The sequence below is a fragment of the Electrona antarctica genome (assembly GCF_951216825.1).
Source record: "Electrona antarctica genome assembly, chromosome: 7".
NCBI classification, from domain to species: Eukaryota; Metazoa; Chordata; class Actinopteri; order Myctophiformes; family Myctophidae; genus Electrona; species Electrona antarctica.
The window spans coordinates 40,609,715-40,631,132 of NC_136812.1; the positions used below are offsets into that span (position 1 = coordinate 40,609,715).

General features: G+C 43.0%; 2 protein-coding genes across 3 annotated transcripts; both read left to right on the forward strand.

Annotated features, from left to right (window-relative positions):
• Positions 1–852: 852 nt before the first annotated feature.
• Positions 853–11,425, forward strand: LOC306926418 (uncharacterized protein). 2 transcript variants are annotated; one of them, XM_079505693.1, is made up of 5 exons: positions 853–976; positions 3,730–4,066; positions 6,044–6,646; positions 9,757–9,982; positions 10,714–11,425. In XM_079505693.1, exons 2-5 carry the CDS (start codon positions 3,760–3,762, stop codon positions 10,949–10,951), a joined length of 1,374 nt encoding a protein of 457 aa, XP_079361819.1. In that variant the 5' UTR covers positions 853–976; positions 3,730–3,759; the 3' UTR covers positions 10,952–11,425. The 2 variants fall into 2 exon arrangements, with proteins under 2 accessions (XP_079361819.1, XP_079361818.1); XM_079505692.1 differs by having other exon boundaries at positions 853–972.
• Positions 11,426–14,574: 3,149 nt separating this feature from the next.
• ndufs7 (NADH:ubiquinone oxidoreductase core subunit S7) lies at positions 14,575–21,060 on the forward strand. The gene is made up of 8 exons (XM_079505143.1): positions 14,575–14,661; positions 16,477–16,513; positions 16,646–16,720; positions 17,086–17,206; positions 18,792–18,971; positions 19,175–19,221; positions 19,973–20,061; positions 20,753–21,060. The coding sequence occupies exons 1-8, from the start codon at positions 14,646–14,648 to the stop codon at positions 20,848–20,850; spliced, it is 663 nt and encodes a 220-aa protein (XP_079361269.1). The 5' UTR covers positions 14,575–14,645; the 3' UTR covers positions 20,851–21,060.
• The last annotated feature ends 358 nt before the right edge of the window (positions 21,061–21,418 follow it).

Genomic DNA, 21,418 nt, shown 5'->3' on the forward strand with positions numbered 1-21,418 from the left:
TAAACAGAAGACATATTTGTATTCTGTATTCTGTTATTGTTTGTGCTTTTGTGTGTGTACATTTTCTTAATTCTTTTTTGAGTGGTGTAAACCACTCCTACAACTGGCTTTGTTGGTTTACGTGTCTGTCCGTACCAAAAAAAATGAGCATGGTTGCTATGGTCACCCAGTTCACACGGGTGTGATTTCCTCTGTTAGTTTACGTGTGTTCGTACCGAAAAATGAGCATGGTTGCTATGGTCACCCAGTTCACCCGGGTGTGATTTCATTACGTCAGACCACAGTTGATCAGTCTACGACCTTACACCACTCAGTTCACACGGGTGTGATTTTATTACATTACATGTTTATTTGTAGAGATAAGAAGCAAGCACTCAGTTGAGTAGTTCACAATAAGAATAGGGGGTATAGGCCTTCATGCCCCTGGTACACGTGCTGATAGGAATAGTCTATAGTAGTCTAGGCTGCCAGAAAGGAATGTCAGCATGCTTTTTATCCATTTTATGATTCTTTGTTTATTATAGGTTTATTACAGACGTTTCGGCCCGTAGGCCTTCCTCAGCGTGATGCTGTTTAAAACTCAAATAAAGTGTACTGTGACTGTTGTCATAAAAGAAAAAGAAAAACAGCAACTATTTACAAGCAACTTTACAGGCAAATCAAGCACAAAGTCGCTTAATAAGCAGACATGGCAACGTGTGTGTGCGTGCGTGCGCGCGTGCGTGCGTGGATTGATTTGCTCCATATGGTGTAGTTTGACATGGTACCCCAGTCAGTGGTGTGTGTGGGCGGAGGCTCGGAGTAGGAGCGTAGTATTTTGTCCGTCTTGAAATTTGATTCAGAAGTTGAGGATAGTGGAGGGAGACAAAAAGGGAACAGAGGGGGAGGGACAGCCTGAACAGCGACCCAACTGGACTAGTGTTTTTTTCCCCCTGCAACTCAAGTCAAATCCCCTGCAACGTAGGCTACAAAGTAAGTTATAATTATTCCAAGAAATATCTTTTGTTTTTAACTGTAGAGGATGAGGGGGGAAGTGGTGTATATGTTCCATGCTGCTGTATTTATTCTCTACGGTACTTTATCGCCATCCGCAGTCTGACAATAATTAACTGTTAATTTCTGACCTTTGAATGGCTACAGTCAGCGATATATCTGCAGCTTGCTTTGCATAAACCATTTCCTTTTCACTTGGGTTATTTTTATATTAAGAGTCTGTGCTGTGTTGTAGGCTATGGTTATTGAAATCATCTCAAACTTTGTTTTTTCTAACAAAGATAATTAAAGCTTGATTTAAAGCCAAGGCAGAGCGGGGTTTTTCTTAACGCGCGACCAGACAGAGTAGACGCATGTTGGACCGCGGCGCGACTACCGAAAATAGCCGATCTACAAGCTCACGGTACGTGCGTCTAGCGACGCGTCGTGGGCTTGTTGATCAGCTTATTTTCTGTGCGCGAAACCGTCGGACTACGGAGCACAAATTCGCCATTTATTTTGTTCTCCATCCACGCTGGATCAGCGCAGATTTATCTCCCTTTTACTTTACCTAATGGTCTCTAATTGAAAGACTATACATGGTATGAAGTGGTGTTTTGTTTGGATTATGGATCCTCGCAGTGACGTGTGTGTTTGGTTTAGAGACTTTAGCGTGCATCTGGCTCCTCAGATCATCAGGCCCCTGCATGGCTGCACCAGAAAGTCCTGCTTTTTGCTGCAAATTCAATCCCCAGATGTTTCAGAGATCCAAGTCTGGCACATGGAGGAGTAGGAGGGAGGGCTGGCCAGACTCTTTGAAATGCAAATAAAACTCAACGTGGTTAAAACTTAGTATATTCCTTATTCCTGTTATTTTGACTGATTTTTTTGGGGGCTATACGTTTATAGAGAACATTTAAAACGTTTTAAGACAATCATTTTAAAACGTTTCACTCATTTTAAGTTTGGGCAAAATATTAGCCTTGGATCAAGACTATGTATTTGTTTTTATCGAGTAGGCCTATATATGACTTACTTACTTTCATAGATATGCAAATGTAAAATCGATCAAATAGCCGCCCTAGATAGATGATGGTCTTGATCCAAGGCTATAGCAAATTTTGTGACATACTTTTCATGGATGTATAGTCTACCTATTTGGCCTACAAATACATATAGGCCTATGTAGTTCATATAATCATGTAATAGTAATATAATCATGAAATGTTCCTGTTATCATGCACTGGTAACAGAATAATCATAATTATGAAACAATAATTCTTTCCCCAATTGTTCGGAAACCTTGTTGGGAATCAAGATTCAAGATTTCCATAAATAAAAGGCATAGGTCTACTTCCCATAGCCTAATACAATAATATAAGTTGGCTCCTCAACATTGCAGCTGAGCAATAAGAAATAGCAACAAGAAAGCAGTAAATAATAATAATAAAAATAGTCAACAGCAGTAAAAAAAAAAAAAAAAAAAGTAGGCTACTAATCTATCCAACCTGTCCAACGGGTTTTAAAATATAATCCAACTCTGTTTAATAACACCACAGTCCACTTGCTGACTGTGTTAAATCCATTATCATGACCTATAACAAAGTGTTGAAGGTTTGGGCTGGATTGTAAAGATATTGAAAGGTGAAAGCTCCATTATGGGCTCCTTGAGTTTTACTTTATTGACTGATTTCAAATTCTAGTTTCTAAATTACTATTGTGATGGGCACAGGAAATATTATATTCTTTGCTATTCTCCCTCACGTGGTTCTCTTCTACTTTTAAGGTGCTGTAAGTGATTTATTTTTTATATTAGTGTTAAATAGCTATATATTCACCAGAAAATACATTTTCATGTGGGATACCAATTTCATCCAATCAGAACAGAAGAGAGAACTCATAGGATAGGATAAAAAAGTAAATTTGGAAGCGATGAAACAAACATGACCAGACACAATACATTGGAACAGTAGCACAAGACTTTCTTTGTGAAAATGTTTACTAGAGAGCTGTTACAGAACAAATACTATAGCAATGATTACTGCACAATTTAGAGCTTAACCCATTAGAGATTCTACAAATGCGTTCTAAATTGATATGCAGTATTGTTTTGTGCCAGGGAGACCCCCAGAAGTGAATATTTGTGTTAAAATCCAAATTATTCAAAACACAATTTTCAAAAATTATGACACAGATGCTTTCCCAGTTTTAATGGGTTAACTTCATCTGCTTATCCGGAGCCGAGTCAACAGTTCCAGCAGAGAGTTCCAGACTTCCCCTTACCGGGCCACATTAGCCACTTCATCCTGGGGGATCCCGAGGCGTTCCAAGGCCAGCGTAGTGATATAATCCCCCCCATCTGGTCCTTGGTCTGCCCCGAGGACCTCCCTAAGGAGACGCCCAGGAAGTGCCCGTACCAGATGCTCAAACCACCACTCTGTAGCTGGCTCCTTTCCACGTAGAGGAGCAGCGCTTCTACTCTCAGTCAGAATTTCTCACCCTATTCCCTAAAGGGAGATGCTAGCCACTCTCTTAAAAACTAGCCCCCTAGCGCATAAAACACCCAAAGCCATGGAGCTTAATCTTTTTAACAATAAAATATCACTTACAGCATCTTTCATATTTCAATTTCTTTACAAGAACGATTTAATTCTATGCTGTGTTATGTATTGTAAAGTAAAGACAAACTTCCCTTACTACTAGCCTGGTTATTTGGTCTTCACAGACATTATACCATGTATTACCATCTCCCCGCAGGTGTGTACGTGCGCGTGTGTGGGTGTGACTATGAGCTCCGCGGGACACCAGGTCGCTAGCCCTCCGCAGGACGGGAAAGAGATTGACAGTGTCAAGGAGTCCATCAGTGACATCATCAACCAGCTGCAGGACATCGACCCGGCGCGCCTGTCCTTCTCTCCCTTCCTGGACCTGGACACGCAGATCTCCCTGGCCACGGTGTCCGACAGTCCCGAGTCCTCCGTGGAGGAGCTGCACTCGCCCTCCTCCCCCCCGCACTCCGCCACGGGCTCCCAGCATTCCCTGGACGCCCCGCCAGTGGCGCCCCACCACACAGCAGGGGCCAACCTGCACAGGAGTGAGTTAACAGGAGGACAGCCGTTGTTGTTTACATCGTTGCAGGGCCCGACCGATGCCGGGTGTTTGGGTCCGATGCCGATCCTGACTTCTAACTGATATTTTGACTGATATTTAATGATAAACTAAATCAATTCTAATATATCTGAAAAACTTAGATTTTATTAAAGTTTTACAAAAGTAGAAAATTACAAAAAAGCAGCTCTACTCACAATCCGTCACATTTATGCAAATCTTTGAAAAAGTCAAATGATGATATATCGTTCAAACCGATATATAATATATATCGTACTGGCTCCACATTGTTGTTCCAAACGCTTAATTACCTTTATGGTGAAAGATATTATCTACGGTTCAAGTTGATTCATTTTTGTGCTTTAGTGCTTTTAGCAAAAACAGTGTAGACCCAAAAATCACATGGCATAACATAAATACACCCAATCCAAATCAGGACATGAATATACAGTAACATGACTGCACATATAAGTTAGAGTTGAGAAGAAGCATCTGGAACGATCTAAAATGCTAGAGAGTAGAAATGGCTTTCAAACGGTTCTTAACCACATGAAACCTAGCATTACCAGAATGACCAGCTGCATGTTTGGAATACCAGACCACTCTCATTCATTATGCAGGAGAAGAAGTCAGTGTTCATCAAACAGAGCCGTGAGTGAGTGAGTGAGTGAGTGAGGGAGGGAGGGCGTGAGTGAGGGAGGGAGGGAGGAAATACTGCGATGTAGAAACACTCAGGGCAGTATTATGCGTGTCTTAAGTACCAGGTCTTATTACTTAACTTAAGACCTGGAGGCGTGATCAATGCCATTTGGCCACTCAGAATAGCCAAATGGCATTGACCACGCCTCCAGGTCTTAAGTTAAGTCATAAGACCTGGTACTTAAGACACGCATAATACTGCCCTCAGTGTTCAAATGAAAGTCTGGTATTCAAAATGTACTTCTTGAGTAAAAGTATAAAATTATACCAAAAGTACTGTAATGTCCCCATTTCACTTTTCTTTTTAATGTTATGTATGACAATCTTTGAAAATAGCCTGTAAGTATATAGGGCTGGTAATTATAATCAAAATCCGCAAAGTAACTAACTAATGTTTCAAAATAATTCTAGTGGAGTAAAAGTACAATATTTTCATGGTGATGGGGTAGAAATAGTAAATACTGAACAAAGTAAGTATTACTTAAGTACAGTAGGCCTACTTGAGTAAATGTATTTAGTTACTTTCCACCACTGTGTATGAGTCAGCCAGTCCTCAAACAGTGCAGCCTGTGGAAATTATCCTTCCATCTCTTCAAAACGTCCCGAAAATCCTCCTAGAAAACACAGAGAGACGTGGAAATCAGAGGGTGTTTGTAGTGACTTAACCACATGAACCCAAAGTCCTGTCTCTAATCTGAGGCGAACATTCAGCAAAAATATACAGATCTAGAAGCCAGAGTTTGAAGATCGTCTATTTTTGGCGAAGACATTTGGTGTAGAGAAGGAAAAAGGAGGGTTAGTATAGACCCCTGGGGGACTCCGGTCAATGAAGGGTTTATGTGGTTAAATGGCCTAATAGTTCCATGAAGAGATGAACAACAGAGAGAGAATATGGGAGCAGAAAGGTGGATGCTTTGAATAATATAGTTTTGAGTGCACCGTTCGATTAATAATCAATTCCTATTTTGGGCACATCATTATAGGCGAAGAACCTTTTTTTAAACTAGTGAAATTAGCCAATCTACCAGCTCACAATGTATCACCATGCAACATCTTGGAGAGTTAGTGGATTGGTAATTTTCCCTCTTTTTGCATGATAATGTTATGCGACAATTAAAGTCGGGTTTAGTGGTCGCTTCGTCATCAGAAACAATATAAATAAAAAAACACGCTTCTCGATTACTCGATTAATAAAAACAATTATCAACAGAGCAAAAATCGATAGTTGGAGCCCTTTTCAATTGTGCTTGTTGTGTGCTTGCAGGCTGTGAACCATGCCCTCCACAGCAGCAGCAGCCCAGCGGCAGCCCCACAGAGGAGCCGGGATCCGACGGGGGGAAGGAGGGGGACCGGGGAGGGCTGGATGACGGAACTCCTCCCGCCGCAATCCCATCCAGCTTGGACGGCGCCGTGGAAAACCGCATCAGCAGCAGCACTCCTGATCGCAGCCTTACCCCTCGCCCGGCCCCCGACGCCGTCATTCCCAACGGCATGGACGCGGCAAGATGGAGCCCCAAGTCCACCGCCCTGGACGCCGACGAGGGCCGCCCGCTGATAGGCGGGCCAGCGGATGGCGTGGAGCTGACGGCGTGGGGCCCGGGCGTGCACGAGGGGGCGGGGACTTGTGAAGAGGACGCGGTGGAGGCCGCGGAGAGCCAGCGGCCACCGCGCCGCTGCTGTCGGTGTTGCAGCGGGGGGCGCGTTCCGGCCCTGTGCTCCGGCCTGGCCTCCCTCCTCTGCTCGGCGGGGATTCTCTATGCACTCTATTACCACGTTCCCATTCGACCGCCGGACTGTCCTGACCTGTCCAGTCGCCTGGTCTTCACTCTGTGCTGCTGCGCCGTGGCAGCGCTGCCCATCCTGCTGGGTAGGTCTGCAATCACCTCACAATCACTCTATTCAACACAGTTACAGGGCAAGAGAGTTAACATTCCCAGGTGGTTTGGAAATGTCATTCAAATGTCATTCCTAAAGAAAGATGTGTCTCATCCTGGACGCTTGGACACTGAAGCCCCGATTTATACTTTGGCTTACATTGGTGATGCTCGCCAGCAATAGCAGATCTACAAGCTACGCATCGCACTGCAATGCGCAACCCATACGATCTAATCACTTACAAATAACTAAAGGTCAGATTCGACAAAGAAATCATCTGAACAAAGCCTTACACAATACGTTCAGCTGTGTGCGGTGCACGAGATGCAGCCACGTATCAAACATTATTGAGTAGATTATCTCAATAGAATAATAAGTAACCAATTCATTGGTCACGTAGAGTAGTTGTACTAAAAGTTGACTCGATCCAAAGGTATAATGTAGAGCTTAATGCAAGGAATATTATGAATATTTCGATTATATAAATCCGTTTTCTGTTTTTTACGTAGAAGGTCCGTATACTGTGTACCTCACTTTTTGTCACAAATAACCTTGATTCCTTCCCTTCATATTAAAAAAAGGATAAAGATTAACAGGAGATTTCAGGTTGTCTAGCCTCCATGTCGTGGAATGTCTGAATGTCTCGTCTCCTCTTTAATTGCGTACTCTATCGACCTCAAGACAGCACGGAGAGAGTTGTACCGGTCCCGGCCCTTCTGGAGACAACCATCATTTCCTTCCTTTGATCTGGAGCTTTAAATGGAAACTACAATGAGAGGGAGGCTGGTTCTGTCGTGTCGCTGGGTTATGTCCTCATTGAGTATTTTAATCATCTCCCAACTAACCTGTAACCATAAGGATAGGGCGAGGAGAGTCAAAAACATCAAAAGCAAAGCCTACGGCGCGGGCGTGTCTAGAACCATGCCTGGAAAGTCAGTGGTGTAAAGTATCTAAGTACATTTACTCAATTACTGTACTTAAGTGCCTTTCTTTTTTTTTGCGGTCCCAACAGTGACTTTGTGTGTGTCAGTGTGTATGTCCGTCTGAGCATGACCTATGAACCCCTAGTGAGTAGTAAGGAGGGGTCTTTACAATCTTCCTGCATAAGTCAACAACTGTTGCCTTACGCACGCACCGCTCAGTTCACACAGGTGTGATTTCTTTTTACTACGGTTTTTTCCATTTTTCTACTCCACTACATCTCAGAGGCAAATATTGTACTTTTGCTCATTTGTACTCATTGCAACACATGGTGAGTTTGTAGATCTGCTATTTTCAAAGGATGTAAAAGTGTGAAACGGGACATTCTGGGCAGTATTATGCGTGTCTTAAGTACCAGGTCTTATGACTTAACTTACGGTAAGACCTGGAGGCGTGGTCAATGCTGTTTGGCCACTCAGAATAGCCAAATGGCATTGACCACGCCTCCAGGTCTTAAGTTAAGTAATAAGACCTGGTACTTAAGACACGCATACTACTGCCCTCTGTGTAATGAGTAATTTTACTTTTGGTACTTCAAGTATATTTTTATGCCAATACTTTTGCACTTTTACGCAAGTAAATTTTGAGAACCGGACTTTTACTCTTTTACTAGAGTGTTTCTACATTGCAGTATTGATACTTTTTTTCCACCAGCTGTGCAAACTCATCATTGGCAGGGCATAGCAGCCCAGTTACCAAAATGCACTCCACTCCAAGCCCTCTCACTAACCCTTCAAGACAGAAGAAACACATTGAATTGTATAGGCCAGGGATTTTGCCCTGGTTCTTATGGATTCCCCAGTCAGAAGCTGGCTGCTCCCCAGCAGAAAAAAGAAAGAAAGAAAAAACCCGAAAACAAATCGGCAAACCAGAAACAGCACTCAGCTGCAGATCCACAAAACAAAAACTATACGATAAAAACAATCACCCATCCCATTCCTCTCAAGTCTTTTAAAATGCCAAATAGAATGTACTTTTTTATGTGTTTCATCCTCTCTCTTATTTTATTCATAGTCATTAGTCATTAGTCACTGCAAATATTCACTGCCATGTGAGTATGAATAAAAAAAACACACTTAAACATTTCATCTGAAGGTGTAGCTACATTATACAATACAAATAAAACCCGGCAACATGCATGAGCAGGCCTTATTTGTGCACAGGCCCTATTATCACTGGCAGTTTTTATGCAAATTGGGACGTTAATAAACAAAGTATGCCGTCAGACAGGATCAAGTATAGCTGGGACTCTGAAGTTGGAGCTGTTTGTGGAAACGCTGCGTTTCAAGACGCTAACGTGATTTATTGCCCCCTCTTCTTCCCGTCCATTTGTCCTCCCAGTCCATGCAGCGAGCGATGCTGGCGGGCGCAGTGTGCCAGTTCTGCACTGCTTCTCTGGATCCGCTGGAACGTATCTTTGCCAATCACATTTGAACCACATTCCTAGGTGGTTTAAAATGTTGACTTTCTAAAGATGTGTCTCAGTCTGCAGTCTGCACACTCGGGACGCTGAAGCTGATTTATACTGTCTTACAACTGTGTTGCTCACCAGAAATAGCAGATATGCGTGTGTGGGCCCCCGAATAATTATTGGGCAAAAGATTTTATTGATAATATAACATACCGGTATTCTTTTCTTTTTTTTTAAAGATATTTTTTTGCGGCTTATGCCTTTTATTGGTTTTTTGAAGGGACAGACAGTAGGCTGACAGGAAACGGGAGAGAGATGGGGGAAGACATGCAGTAAAGGCCGTGTCGGGCTCGGGAGTCGAACCCGCGGCACACTGCGACTGGATTACCAGTCGGGTGCCCAGACGGTTACGCCACCGCCTGGGCCATACCGGTATTCTTTGCGACCTTGAAAAATGTGATACCACCAGTAAATAAGAACTTAAAGCATATACTATGTTGGTTCCAAATATCTAAGCCAGAACACAATCGATTAAATTATCATTAAGATAATCATGCTGCACGTGTGATGCGGCTCACCTTATCTGACCACTTAACACGGCGGTCGATGGGTGGACCGCACTTTCTAGATGTTCAGGTGACCCCCCACGATCCAGAAAAGGTTGAGAACCACTGACTTATTGCTTCCCTCTCTTCCTCCCCCCATTTCAGCGATGCTGGCGGGCACAGTGTGCCAGTTCTGCAGAACTTCTCTGGATCCGGTGGTGGAGCCGCTCCCGAGGAGGTGGGCCCTCCACAGGCTGTTTGTCACCTCGTCCTTGGAGCTGTTCGTCCTGTACGTGCTCAACCTGGTGGTTCTGGCCGCTCTGCTGCCTGAAGACCAGGCGGACAAGCTGAGGCTGGTCCCCATACTGGCCGCTATGTTCATCCTGGGAAGGTGAGATACACCATGACGACGAGGCCGGGGGAGAGAGAGGGCGCCGCTGTGCGCTTGACGCTTGTCATAGCAAACATCCTGTGCTGCGTTACAAACTATGTGTATGTGGTGGGTACGAGGCCGCACAACCAAGTGTAAATCCAGACAGAATTTACGCAACAGCTTCCATAGTAAGACTAAAACACAGGAGATAACAAGGAAGATCACTTATACTAGCTCCTTGGTTTGTAATTGAACTGTACTTACCACATGACATGCCCCTGAAAATGTATAATTTAAATTTAAAAATATATATTTTTGGCATCTGCCACTTGAATTAAGGTGACTTGATTGATTGACATCAAAAAGGGCCTGTCAGCACAACATTTCAAGTGTTGCGCACAAACATCAGTAGCATTATAAAGTTATATACAAAAAACTCTACCAATTCCATGTCAGCCCCTCTATTTCTCATTCCAAGTACGTTTGTCTAATAAGTGACGACAGTGCTGCTATTCCAAAGCCCCCTCTGGTACATTTTTTTTACTATTTCCAGCACTGGTATACCGTAATATTGTTTTTGGTGGGTAGATCTTGTTGAGCTGGTCATTTTGAAAGTAGCTCTCTCAAGACCCTTGCAAGGTCTGTAAGGGTCCATTTGGTTTCATTTGTACAATCAGAGTTTTGGGGGTCCTTGAAATAAATACAAATAGAAATCTAACGTTTGGTCTTATTTTTATTATGTTTTTCAGATTTGTCTACTGGTTCAGCCTCCACACGTGCAGCTCTTGGCGCGGGTTGGGCTCGGGCCTGACGCTGTTCCCTCTCCTGGCCGTGGTGGCTCTCAACCTGTACTGCATGTACTGCGCCGCCTTCAGACTGCCGCCGTTCGGCAGTGGCACACGGGACATCCTCTACAATCAGCAGGCCACGCCCTCTGCCTGGCCGGTGGCGACCATGTCACCCACGGACATCCTGGACACTCAGTGAAAGGGGAGATAGAGAGAGAGTGCTGCCTTTCAGTTCTTTCAATGGAGGGACAGATCTTTCCAGAAATAGCACCATTCCTGTGGTCTGAAAGCTCAGCGTATAGCTACGCAGGCTGCCGCTACGCTCCAGAAGCCTGTGACGGCTTAAGTTGTATTTTGCTCTTCATATACAGGACTCTTTTTTTGTTTCTTTTTTTATTATGTGGATTTGTGCTTATTATCTGAAATGCAACTCCCACTAGTTTGCGGAGGAAGCCTTTGAACAGCGTTCTCGTCTCAAAACGTTTGTCCTTTTAAGCTATGCCTATATTTAAAGTTTTGAACTCTCACGTACTTAAAAGCTCTGCTAAGTATATATGTGGATACACTTTGGTTTGATCTAAAAAAAAACAAAAAACACTAGTAAGCAACATTGCGTCCAGGAATTTTTTATTTTGAATGTTCAAAAGTTTGTAAATGATGAAGGAATAAAAAATAAAATTCTTAAATTGTTCCATCTTTTCCAGTCCTTTCTCTGTTCCTGGTACAGTTGTTTCTTTTCTTTTTCTTTTTTTTGGGGTTTGGTCTTAAAGAACTTTGTTCTGTTAGAAGACCTCAGCATGGTTCTGGAGTGGCAGAGCAGTAGTAATTGAGACTGGAATTGAGTCAGAATTCAAATCTAAAGCAGAGTTGTAGACTTTAAATTTGGAGTCGAGCAAGATTCAATTTTGTTTTTCTGTGGTCTCTAATTTTGAGTTCTTTGATGTTTGATGATTTTTGAATGGAAAGCACTTTGGGTCAACTTCTATCTAACTATAAATGCGCCACGTCTCTGTCTGCGTGCATGTGTGCGTGTGTGGGTGCGTAATGCACGTAACTCGAGAACCGCTTGACCCACCCACTTCACATTCGACACACGCGATCCACACCCCTGCAGGGAGTGCAGTGCCCGGTATAGAGTCGGTCAGACCCACAGTTCTCCAGAACCACCACAAAAGGCTCTGGTCAGGCTCTGCCAGTGGGCCTAATGAGGCCAACTCCTTTCACCTGGGCCAGGCTCTGCCAGTGGGCCTAATGAGGCCAACTCCTTTCACCTCTGCAATTTCCAGCCTCTGCCTCAGCCAATTGAGGCTCAACCAATCAGGCTCTGTCAGTGGGCCGAATTGATTGCCATGTACACTTTTCAGTTTGCAGTCTTCAGACAGGCACACAGGCACATACACAGATCTATGACAATAACGTATATAATTCCCAGCAAGCACGGTCAGGACCTGGACGAATTAGTGACGTCTTGATTGTGGCCAGATCAAGTCAAACCAAGACTAGTCAGATCTGGCCCAGAATATCACCTGATATCAACCAACATACATTCTGCCCACTAAGACGGACGTCCCTATCGATGAATCAGAGAGTGTCCGATCAAGGCCAGATCAACTTTCCATAAGTCATATCATAACTAGTCAGATCTGACCCAGAATAAGCTATATTATTTCGACTGGTGAAGACGTCCTGGAAATGACGTAAAGATCATCCCCATATGGGCTGTGATCTGGCCTAGTCCTGAACGTCACCGGAGTCACCGGAGGACGTCATCATAACGTCATCATGACGTAATTTGGCTTGCTGGGTTAGGTTCCCAAGTTGCATCGTTCATAGACAGTGTCACAGTTCCTTGGGGGCTGCCTGTCTGATGGTGGGTCTCAGTCCCAGGGCTATGGGCTTCTGGTGTTGCAGAGCCTGAACCCTAGCTGAACTTCACCCAGAATGACTCTTGACAGAATGTTTGACCCAGAATGATTGTTTTACTTGAGTAAAAGCAGCAATTCCACAATACTCTGATGCAAGTAAATATGCAATATGTTGTAATATTAATCAACATGTAGGCTACAAAGTAACTTGTAACTAAAGTTGTTCAATAACTGTAGTGGAGTAAGAAGTCCAATATTTGCCTCTGCGATGGAGTGGATTAGAAGTAGTAAAATGGAATTACTTACTTGGAAAGTACAACTACCTCAGACTTGTACTTTGAGTAAAAGTACTTTCCATAACTGGAAATGAGTGCAACAGTTGAATAAGCTTAGGTTCTTGGACTGCATTCGTCAACAGAACACATTCTTGACTGTGATCACCGCTGCTTCGGTGGTGCCAACGATACAGATTAATAGATATTGTCAAAACACTCATCACCATAAAAAAGCAAGTTGTCAGTTATTATCGCCTTATTAATTGACTTTACTTGACCTGGACAGTCGGCGTTAGTTAATGGTTTCCAGAGAACCCCGGAGCACATATGGAAAAGATTTAAAAGACAGTTCAAAAAATGAATGCACTTATATTAAATAGCGTCACAGATAACCCCCCAATCCCCCCCCCATCTCCGTCTCTGTCTCCCTTCACACGCACGCACGCACGCACGCACACACACACATTAAGTCAGAGAGACGAGAAAAACAAACAAACAAAAACTCCATCCATGCAAGCTGTATAAGCTATTCAGAACTTATAATAAGATCAAATTACTGGAAGGGGCCACTGTGGCTTTCTTTTACAGGGGCCTTCTGGTGACATTGCGCTCTCACAAGGGATCTGTTGGTGACATGGGTCAGGGTGACACATCGTCTCTGAGGTTGCAATGGTTTTCATTTGCTGGCCGCTGCACCATCCTGCCGGCATCCAGTGGTCCACAGCCAAAGCGAGGGGCTGTCTGACTACCACAAAGTAAATCAACACACACACACACACACACACACACACACACACACACACACACACACACACACACACACACACACACACACACACACACACACACACACACACACACACACACACACACACACACACTTTTTACTTCTGATTAACATTTCAGTCACTCAGACCTTCAGGCAATAATAATAGCCTAAAACAACCAATCAATTAATCAAAATATATTTTCTTTGCAAACATTCTGTTTTTCCACAGCACCAATACAATTTGTAGAAGACAAAAACCCAGTCCAAAAGTTGGTAGTGTCCCGTCAGTTTGGTTTAGTTCATTTGCAAAACCTCATAAAAAGGCACGGCACATTTGAAATGATTAAGGATGGAACGTTAAATTACACAGTCCTAAATGTAGGTCAACAAAGTTGAGTGTCTGGGTCGGGTGGGGCTGCACATCTAAAATAACCTCCCTAGAATACAACCATAGATAGACCATAGATAGAAAAAGAAGGGAAAAAAAATACAAAAATAAAGTTCAAGTTCACTGAGAGGATTTAATTTACTTGGGATGGTTGTATTTTGACTCCCTGCTATTCTATAGAGACAAGATTGTGCCAAAGGTCATGTCTCAACTCAACTGATGGCCAAGATTCAATTTATCCACTGACCAAGCAGGCAGGATCTATTAGCTCAATGGTTAAAATGTTACTCTCTCAGGAAACCGGGTCCAAATCTGGGGTAAAGTGAAGCTTTATAACCACTTTAAACCTATATACATGGGCTATTTGAAAATAGCTTGTATTTCGGCTAGCAACAAATCTTGAAATAATGTGAAAATGTTTGAATATTTCAACAACACAAATCTTGTATTGGGGCCGGTCCCACGGTCCCTGTCTGGCACAAAATAATTAATAAATCCCCCTGGCCAAGTTCAAGTTCACTTTTGAGCTGCAGCGCCCCCAAGAGGCCATCGCCCGTCACCGGAAACAGTCCTTGGATAACTCCAGAGTTTCAAAGATGGCGGCGTTGGTTGGTAAGTGATGTTTTGTTTTGACTAAATGCTAAGCTCTTTTCTCTGCTTCCACGGGGTTTTGTGAAGTCAACAGTTCAATATTTTCGTTAAACGCGTATAAACGTATGAAAGCTTGAACGCGTGACGTGTCTCGGTGCTCTCGTGTGTAATGTTTTTTGCATTGCGCACTGACCTTGCTCTGTCTGCGTTAGCATGTAGCTAAACAGACTGCAGCAGTTAGCGTCGCCGTCTTTCTAGTCTAATAGCCTCCAGCCGCAGCCAGGGGTAGTGGGGTACGATAAGAACATATTTGATATGTAATAACAAAAACACTACAGACTGGCATTATAATATATAACATTGACACGTTATACGTTTAATTATAACAAGTTGTTGGTCAGGGAGCTTGGACCCTTTCAACATCATGTTATTATATTACTTTTTTTTTTTTAAATAATAGGCTGCCAAATTTAGATTATTGTAATGCAGTCATTGCTGGGCTAACCAAAAATACTGTTTGTTAGGCTGTTGAGAGATGTTTGCCATTCGAAATGCTGCAGCCAAGGTGCTCACTGGGACAAGAAAAGCTGAACACATACAGAATCACATTGATTTATAAAAGCTGGTTGATTATGGTTTGGCTCATGTCAATACATCTCTGACCTGCTTGCTCACTGTCTATAAACCAATCAGACCTCTCAGATCAGGCACTGCTCTAGCCCCTCTTGGAACCCTACGTTAAAGTTTTCTGACATTTGGATGACTTTACACGTAGGGTCCCTCTCCAGTTTGTAAGCCCACAATAGGACGCAGCTGTACATAACCTCCGTTGCGGCCGTGCTGCGCTTTTTTGATGGGGGTTAGATGTTTCAAAAGAAGCATATAGGAGCTATAGGAGACAACGGAAACGTCAGAGAATTTTCCTTTGGCGCAGAAGCCATTAAGTATTTTACTTACTTTGTTTGACCGTTTTGGCAGCTCTACAATTCTCTCTTCCTTCCTTCCTTCCTTGACTTCCTTATTGACATCCATTGTACCGCCTCCAGCATCGACACTGGCTACAGTGGCGACAGAGCGATCAGAGGCAGGAACTAGGGACGCGCAGCTAGCCAACCTGGCGCTGGAGGCGGTACAATGGGATGTCAATAAGGAAGTCAAGGAAGGAAGGAAGAGAGAATTTCAGAGCTGCCAAAACGGTCAAACAAAGATTAAAAATACTTAACGGCTTCTGCGCCAAAGGAAAATTTAGGGGGACCCTACGTGTAAAGTCATCCAAATGTCAGAAAACTTTAACGTAGGGTGCCGAGAGGGGCTAGCACTGCTCACTCTCTCTAAACTAGACCCCATAGCTTGTCTTTCAGCTGGAAGTAATACATGCGATCATTAGTAAGCTGGAACAAACACAAAAAAATCAGTGTAATTTAAAATTTCCCCCAATATTGTTCGGCATTAGTTTAACACTGCACTTTGTATCTTATTTTTGTTGTCCATTTATGCAAATCAACTTACGTTAAGTTTTGATAACTCAGGACCTACGTTCTTATCGTACCTAGTTGTTCATACTAATGTTGACAAAATCACTGCTAGGTTGCGTGGACTACTTGTGAGTGACTGACTATTGTGCTACTTTATATACGACATCTATTGTGTATATAAACCTACCACATGACCAAATTCATTGAATTAAAATCTCAAGATGACTTGTTTCCAGTTGCATCTCCAATTTGGGACTGCAGCAATCAGAACAATTACTCGTAAAGGTTTTCTTATTGATCTTGATGATTGTGACCTTAGTACTACTACTACTTATACATGTTTGATCGTTCTCCTCTGCAGTACCTCGCCTGGCCTCGTTTGGCTGCTTCTCATCGAGGTAAGAAGTCCCTATCGCTGCAAGAATTAAATAAACAATTATATATGCAGCTTATGCATGACACTTACAAGAGTTCTGACTCCTCTTTTATGTTGCTCATTGTGGTCTACTCTGTTTATATCCACCATACAGGCCCATATCACTATATGCTATCCAACAGAGGTGTCTGCATCTCAATGCTATAAAAGGCGTGAATGCCTCCACAAGGTGAGATTAGAGCTGAGGTTGATGTGTGAGATGAAATACCTGTTATCTTTATTAATTCTTAGTATTACTATGGTATTCTTTTAAGTCAAACTAAAGTGCCTGAAAGTAGGCTAATCTTTAAACAGCAACTTCACCAACATTTTTGTTAACCTGAATCCCATCGGGAGGACATACAGCAACACTTCCCAACATTCCATGTCTCAAGAACTTGCTCTCCGGTGCCGTTGAGAGTACGCTTTTGAGACACACTTTGAATGGATGTTTAAGTCAAATTATCACATGCCCTCACAGTAGTATGACGATGTGATTAATTTAAAACGTTGGATTTCTAATTAAAGTATCACTCTGCTCTGAATGTTTTCCAGTGTTGTTCCATTCAGAGAGAAGAGCACGGCAGTGGCTGCAGCCAAACCAGCAGCCGTTAAGACCAGTAAAGGAGAGTATGTCATCACCAAGCTGGACGACCTGGTCAACTGGGCTCGCAGGGTCAGTACCTGTCACTGCATTGACAGTTGACACTGCAGTATAATATGTGTTATGTGCTGGTTGATATTTTCACAATGTGGCACTGCAGTTAACCTGACTCCGCCAGATGGGGCAGCAGAGAGTACACTGGGTTCCCCCCACCTGCTCCCATCTGGGAACTCTCAGGCAGACTTGATGCTCCGGCCACCAAACGGCCTGGCCAATCAGCGGCAGCTAGAGGCGGGATCAAGGCAGCACTGTGTCAGAGTAATGTAGTAAGAGAGTGGTGACACGCTTTGATCTCGCCGCAAAGCGGGTGCCTATGGGCGATGGTTCCAAACATTGATCCTATGGCTGGAACTATTCCATTGAGATAGAATGAGCACTTCCGCATTCCATTGTTACAATGAGAGTCAACGGGAGTGTCATTACTCTCTTTTATACTACTCTGCACTGTATGCCTTGATCCCGCCTCTAGCTGCCGCTGATTGGCCAGGCCGTTTGGTGGCCAGAGCATCAAATCTGCCTGAGAGTTCCCAGATGGCACTGCAGGAGACTAGCTGTCATATGTAGACTTGGTTGTCATATAATTGTACGCACCATACCCAGTCTTACAATTTAGGCATTTAGCAGATGCTCTTAATCCAGAGTGATTTACAGTAAGCAAGCACAACAAATGGTAATACATCAAATACATAGTCATCAAGAATCATGAGGAAGCTAAAATCCTAGCATCTAACAGTAGAAAGTATGTACAGTAAAGCTATGAGTATACACTATAGGGTGCTATGTCTACATAAATTGCTATCTAAATTACATTAGTTTAGCCACGCCTGTAAGGTCGTCGAGGCTAGTGCAAGTGCTACGGGCTATGATGGAGTCTGAAGAGGTGAGTTTTCAGACTACAGCGGAAGATTGGGACTGGGAGTGAGTTTACAATTCTGATTGCAATTGGAAGTTCATTCCATAGTTTTGGAGCCAGAAGGGAGAAGAGGACGTGTGGAGCGGTGTCCCGGCTGTTTTAGGGCAGATTCACACTATGGTCCCGGGTGCACACTCGGTACCACTTGGCAGATGTTGTGGTAGTGTGAATGCTGCGTACCGTTCCCAGGAGTGGATCACCCAACCGTTCCCGGGACTGCTTGAAGTGTACTCGTGATACGGATCGATGCAATGTGAAAGCATTGAATACAGTTGAAAGAAGTGTACTCGGGTGTGGAAGAATCAAGGCCAATGTGAATCATGGCCAGCGGGGACCAGGCAATTGTATTCGGGAACAGTTTGAATCAAACAGACTCAGTGATAATCTGCCCTTAGTGAATGTTCTGCCAGCCTCCCTGTGTTGGCTGATCTGAGCATGCGGGACGGGTTGTATGGTCCGATCAGACTTTGAAGATACCCTTCACTCAGTCAATTCTCTGCCAAAGTTCACATTAACATTTACATATCAGGAGTCCAGATATGTCTTATCCAATGAGAATAGCGTTAATGTCAAGAATGAGATGAGCAGAATAGCGTTAATGCTACCTAAGTGACGCATGAACACATGTTTGTCCATTTGACCAGAATGTCACTCATCTATGTTTTGTCTAAATGTGTCCCTCAGAGCTCGTTGTGGCCGATGACATTTGGCCTGGCGTGTTGTGCCGTAGAGATGATGCACATGGCGGCTCCCCGATACGACATGGATCGCTTCGGGGTGGTGTTCCGCGCCAGCCCTCGACAGTCTGACGTGATGATCGTGGCTGGAACCCTGACCAATAAGATGGCTCCCGCTCTCCGGAAGGTAGGAACAACAACAAAAACTCTATCGTTGAATCGCTTAATCTGTATTCATGGCACATTCATGTAGATACATGTAATTCAAGGTGCTTCACCTTGTAAAAATATATATATTTGACGAAATAAAAGTAGGGAGTGCAGCAAAAACACATGTATACATACTGTATATACACATCAATTCCCTCAAAATCACTGTTTTCCCTCCAGGTGTACGATCAGATGCCAGAACCCAGATACGTTATTTCCATGGGAAGGTAAGAAAAAAACATATATATAAACTATTTTTTTAAACAGTAAAAAATTCAGTACCAAAGGCAGAAATATTACGCAGATTCACTACTAGACAATAGACTTACAGGACAAAGCTCTGTTAAAAAAAATGACTCCAATAAAAGTCCATGATGATGTTTTTCAGGCTTTGTACTGTATATTTCATGTACTCAATAAAATGTGTTATTTATTTACTATCCTTAAATATTTTAACTGGAGGCATTGTTTTGACTCCACATCTCAACGTTTGCTTTCCTCTTGTAATACAATAGATTAGATCAAGCATTTAAAAATCCCTGTCCCATCTCCTGTCTTGTCTTAATCAAATGAGCAATGTTTGTGACATTGAAGTACATAATGGGTTAAGCTTTAGGTTAAAGTAAAATCTTCTTCAAATCATCTTTCAGATGTCAACTTTGAACATAAATGCATTTGTTAAAGACATTCATGTTTATCAGTATTGTAAAACCTGTGCTTACCAAATGTCTGCAGATGGAATGTCCAAATGTAGTTTTGTAATGCACATGTCATTGCACAAAAGAGATTAGGCCTCAGTAATAGAATGCTGTGCTTGTTTACCCATCAGATGCTCATGACTATTGATTAACGCCATTAACTATTTGTCAACTGGGTTGTGTTGTAAGAGGGAGCATCCTAAAACCAAATAATAGACATATGTTTACTTTACAAGGAGTTTGTCAAGAGCACAGTATAGTAATTCTGTTGTTGTTCTAGCTGTGCCAATGGAGGCGGATATTACCACTATTCCTACGCCGTGGTCCGAGGCTGTGATCGCATCGTTCCAGTGGACATCTATGTTCCAGGTAGGCCTTTCATCATTCTGCTCACATTCTCACAACCTCTGCACCACACATCCCAGCTTTATAGGTCACTGTAGTTTTTCAGTGTCATCACTAAATCGAGTTCCATGGAGTGCATGTCCTGGAAAAGGACAAATTCAGATCATTAACTCTCCATGTGGGAAAGTTAGTAATTTGAGGTGTATGTGTGAGATGATGTATTTTTTGGTGGAAATCCTCTTCAACTACTCCACAGTTAACCCATTGCGACCCGAGGCCGATTCTACAAAAGCCTTCCAAATCAGTGGATTTCAATCTTTTTCGTGATTCAGAATTCAATTATTTTTTAAATGTTTCAAAACTGAAATAGCAGATGTACAGCATGGCACAAAGTGACTTGCTTTGAGCTTGTAGATCTGCTATTTTTATATAGCCAATGCTAAAATGTAAAATGACAGATCCTTTCCTGGTTTTAATGGGTAAAGAATCTAGGGGCGAAGGTCTTCTGTACAATTACAGTTGCTATTTAGGCGTTTTTGCAGATGCTCTTCAGATCCAGACAGAGCGGACGAAAAAATCAGACTTAAGTGATTAATTCATAATGTGTGTTTTGTAAATTTGGATCCCAGGGAGACATCAAATGTATCTTTTGGGTCTTGAAATGTTTGGGAACCACTAACCTGGCTCATACCTCCCTCTCTCCCACCTCCACCAGGCTGCCCTCCTACAGCAGAGGCCCTCCTCTACGGCACACTACAGCTACAGAAGAAGATCAAACGTGAAAGGAAGATGCACATCTGGTATCGCAAGTGAAAAGCAATCCTGTATCATTGTATGTAAATGTTGTATTTATGGCTGCTGATGATGATGATGATGATGATGATGATGATGAATAAGGATGATGATGTCACTCAGTGAGCTGCTCAGCTGATTGGATGGCGGCATCATCGGGAGCCTTAGCTCTGGCTCTTTCTCCTTGTAGAGAAACAGTTTATTAAAATAAAGTCACTTAACACATTTAAAGTCATTGTTTAATTCATAATTGATTGATTTTAAACCTTTTATTACACACACACACACTCACACACACACACACACACACACACACACACACACACACACACACACACACAATGGGAGCTGCTTTGGTTGCATGTTGGTCACTGCTTTCTTCAAAGGGCACAATTACAGCAGTTTCCCAATCTCGATTTTCTTATCTGGTTCAGGGATTTAAACCATCAACCCTTCAGTCACAAGCCCACTTCTCTAGGCTCCTAGGTTTTCGTCTGCCAAATATATGCAGGTACAAGATGTGCACAGAAAAGAACACTAAAGCACGCACATTCACTAACTAAAAACCAGGAGCTGGGCCGAGGTCAGA

What these genes read in the sequence shown, in the direction of transcription:
- ndufs7 (XM_079505143.1), top strand. An exon ending in TGGTCAACTGGGCTCGCAGG is followed by an intron (nt 17,207 to 18,791) that starts GTCAGTACCTGT and finishes TGTGTCCCTCAG; the next exon opens with AGCTCGTTGTGGCCGATGAC. An exon ending in TACGTTATTTCCATGGGAAG is followed by an intron (nt 19,222 to 19,972) that starts GTAAGAAAAAAA and finishes TTGTTGTTCTAG; the next exon opens with CTGTGCCAATGGAGGCGGAT.
- LOC306926418 (XM_079505693.1), top strand. Translation starts at nt 3,760, where the DNA reads ATGAGCTCCGCGGGACACCAGGTCGCTAGCCCTCCGCAGGACGGGAAA. An exon ending in AGCGCTGCCCATCCTGCTGG is followed by an intron (nt 6,647 to 9,756) that starts GTAGGTCTGCAA and finishes CCCCCATTTCAG; the next exon opens with CGATGCTGGCGGGCACAGTG. An exon ending in GCTATGTTCATCCTGGGAAG is followed by an intron (nt 9,983 to 10,713) that starts GTGAGATACACC and finishes TATGTTTTTCAG; the next exon opens with ATTTGTCTACTGGTTCAGCC.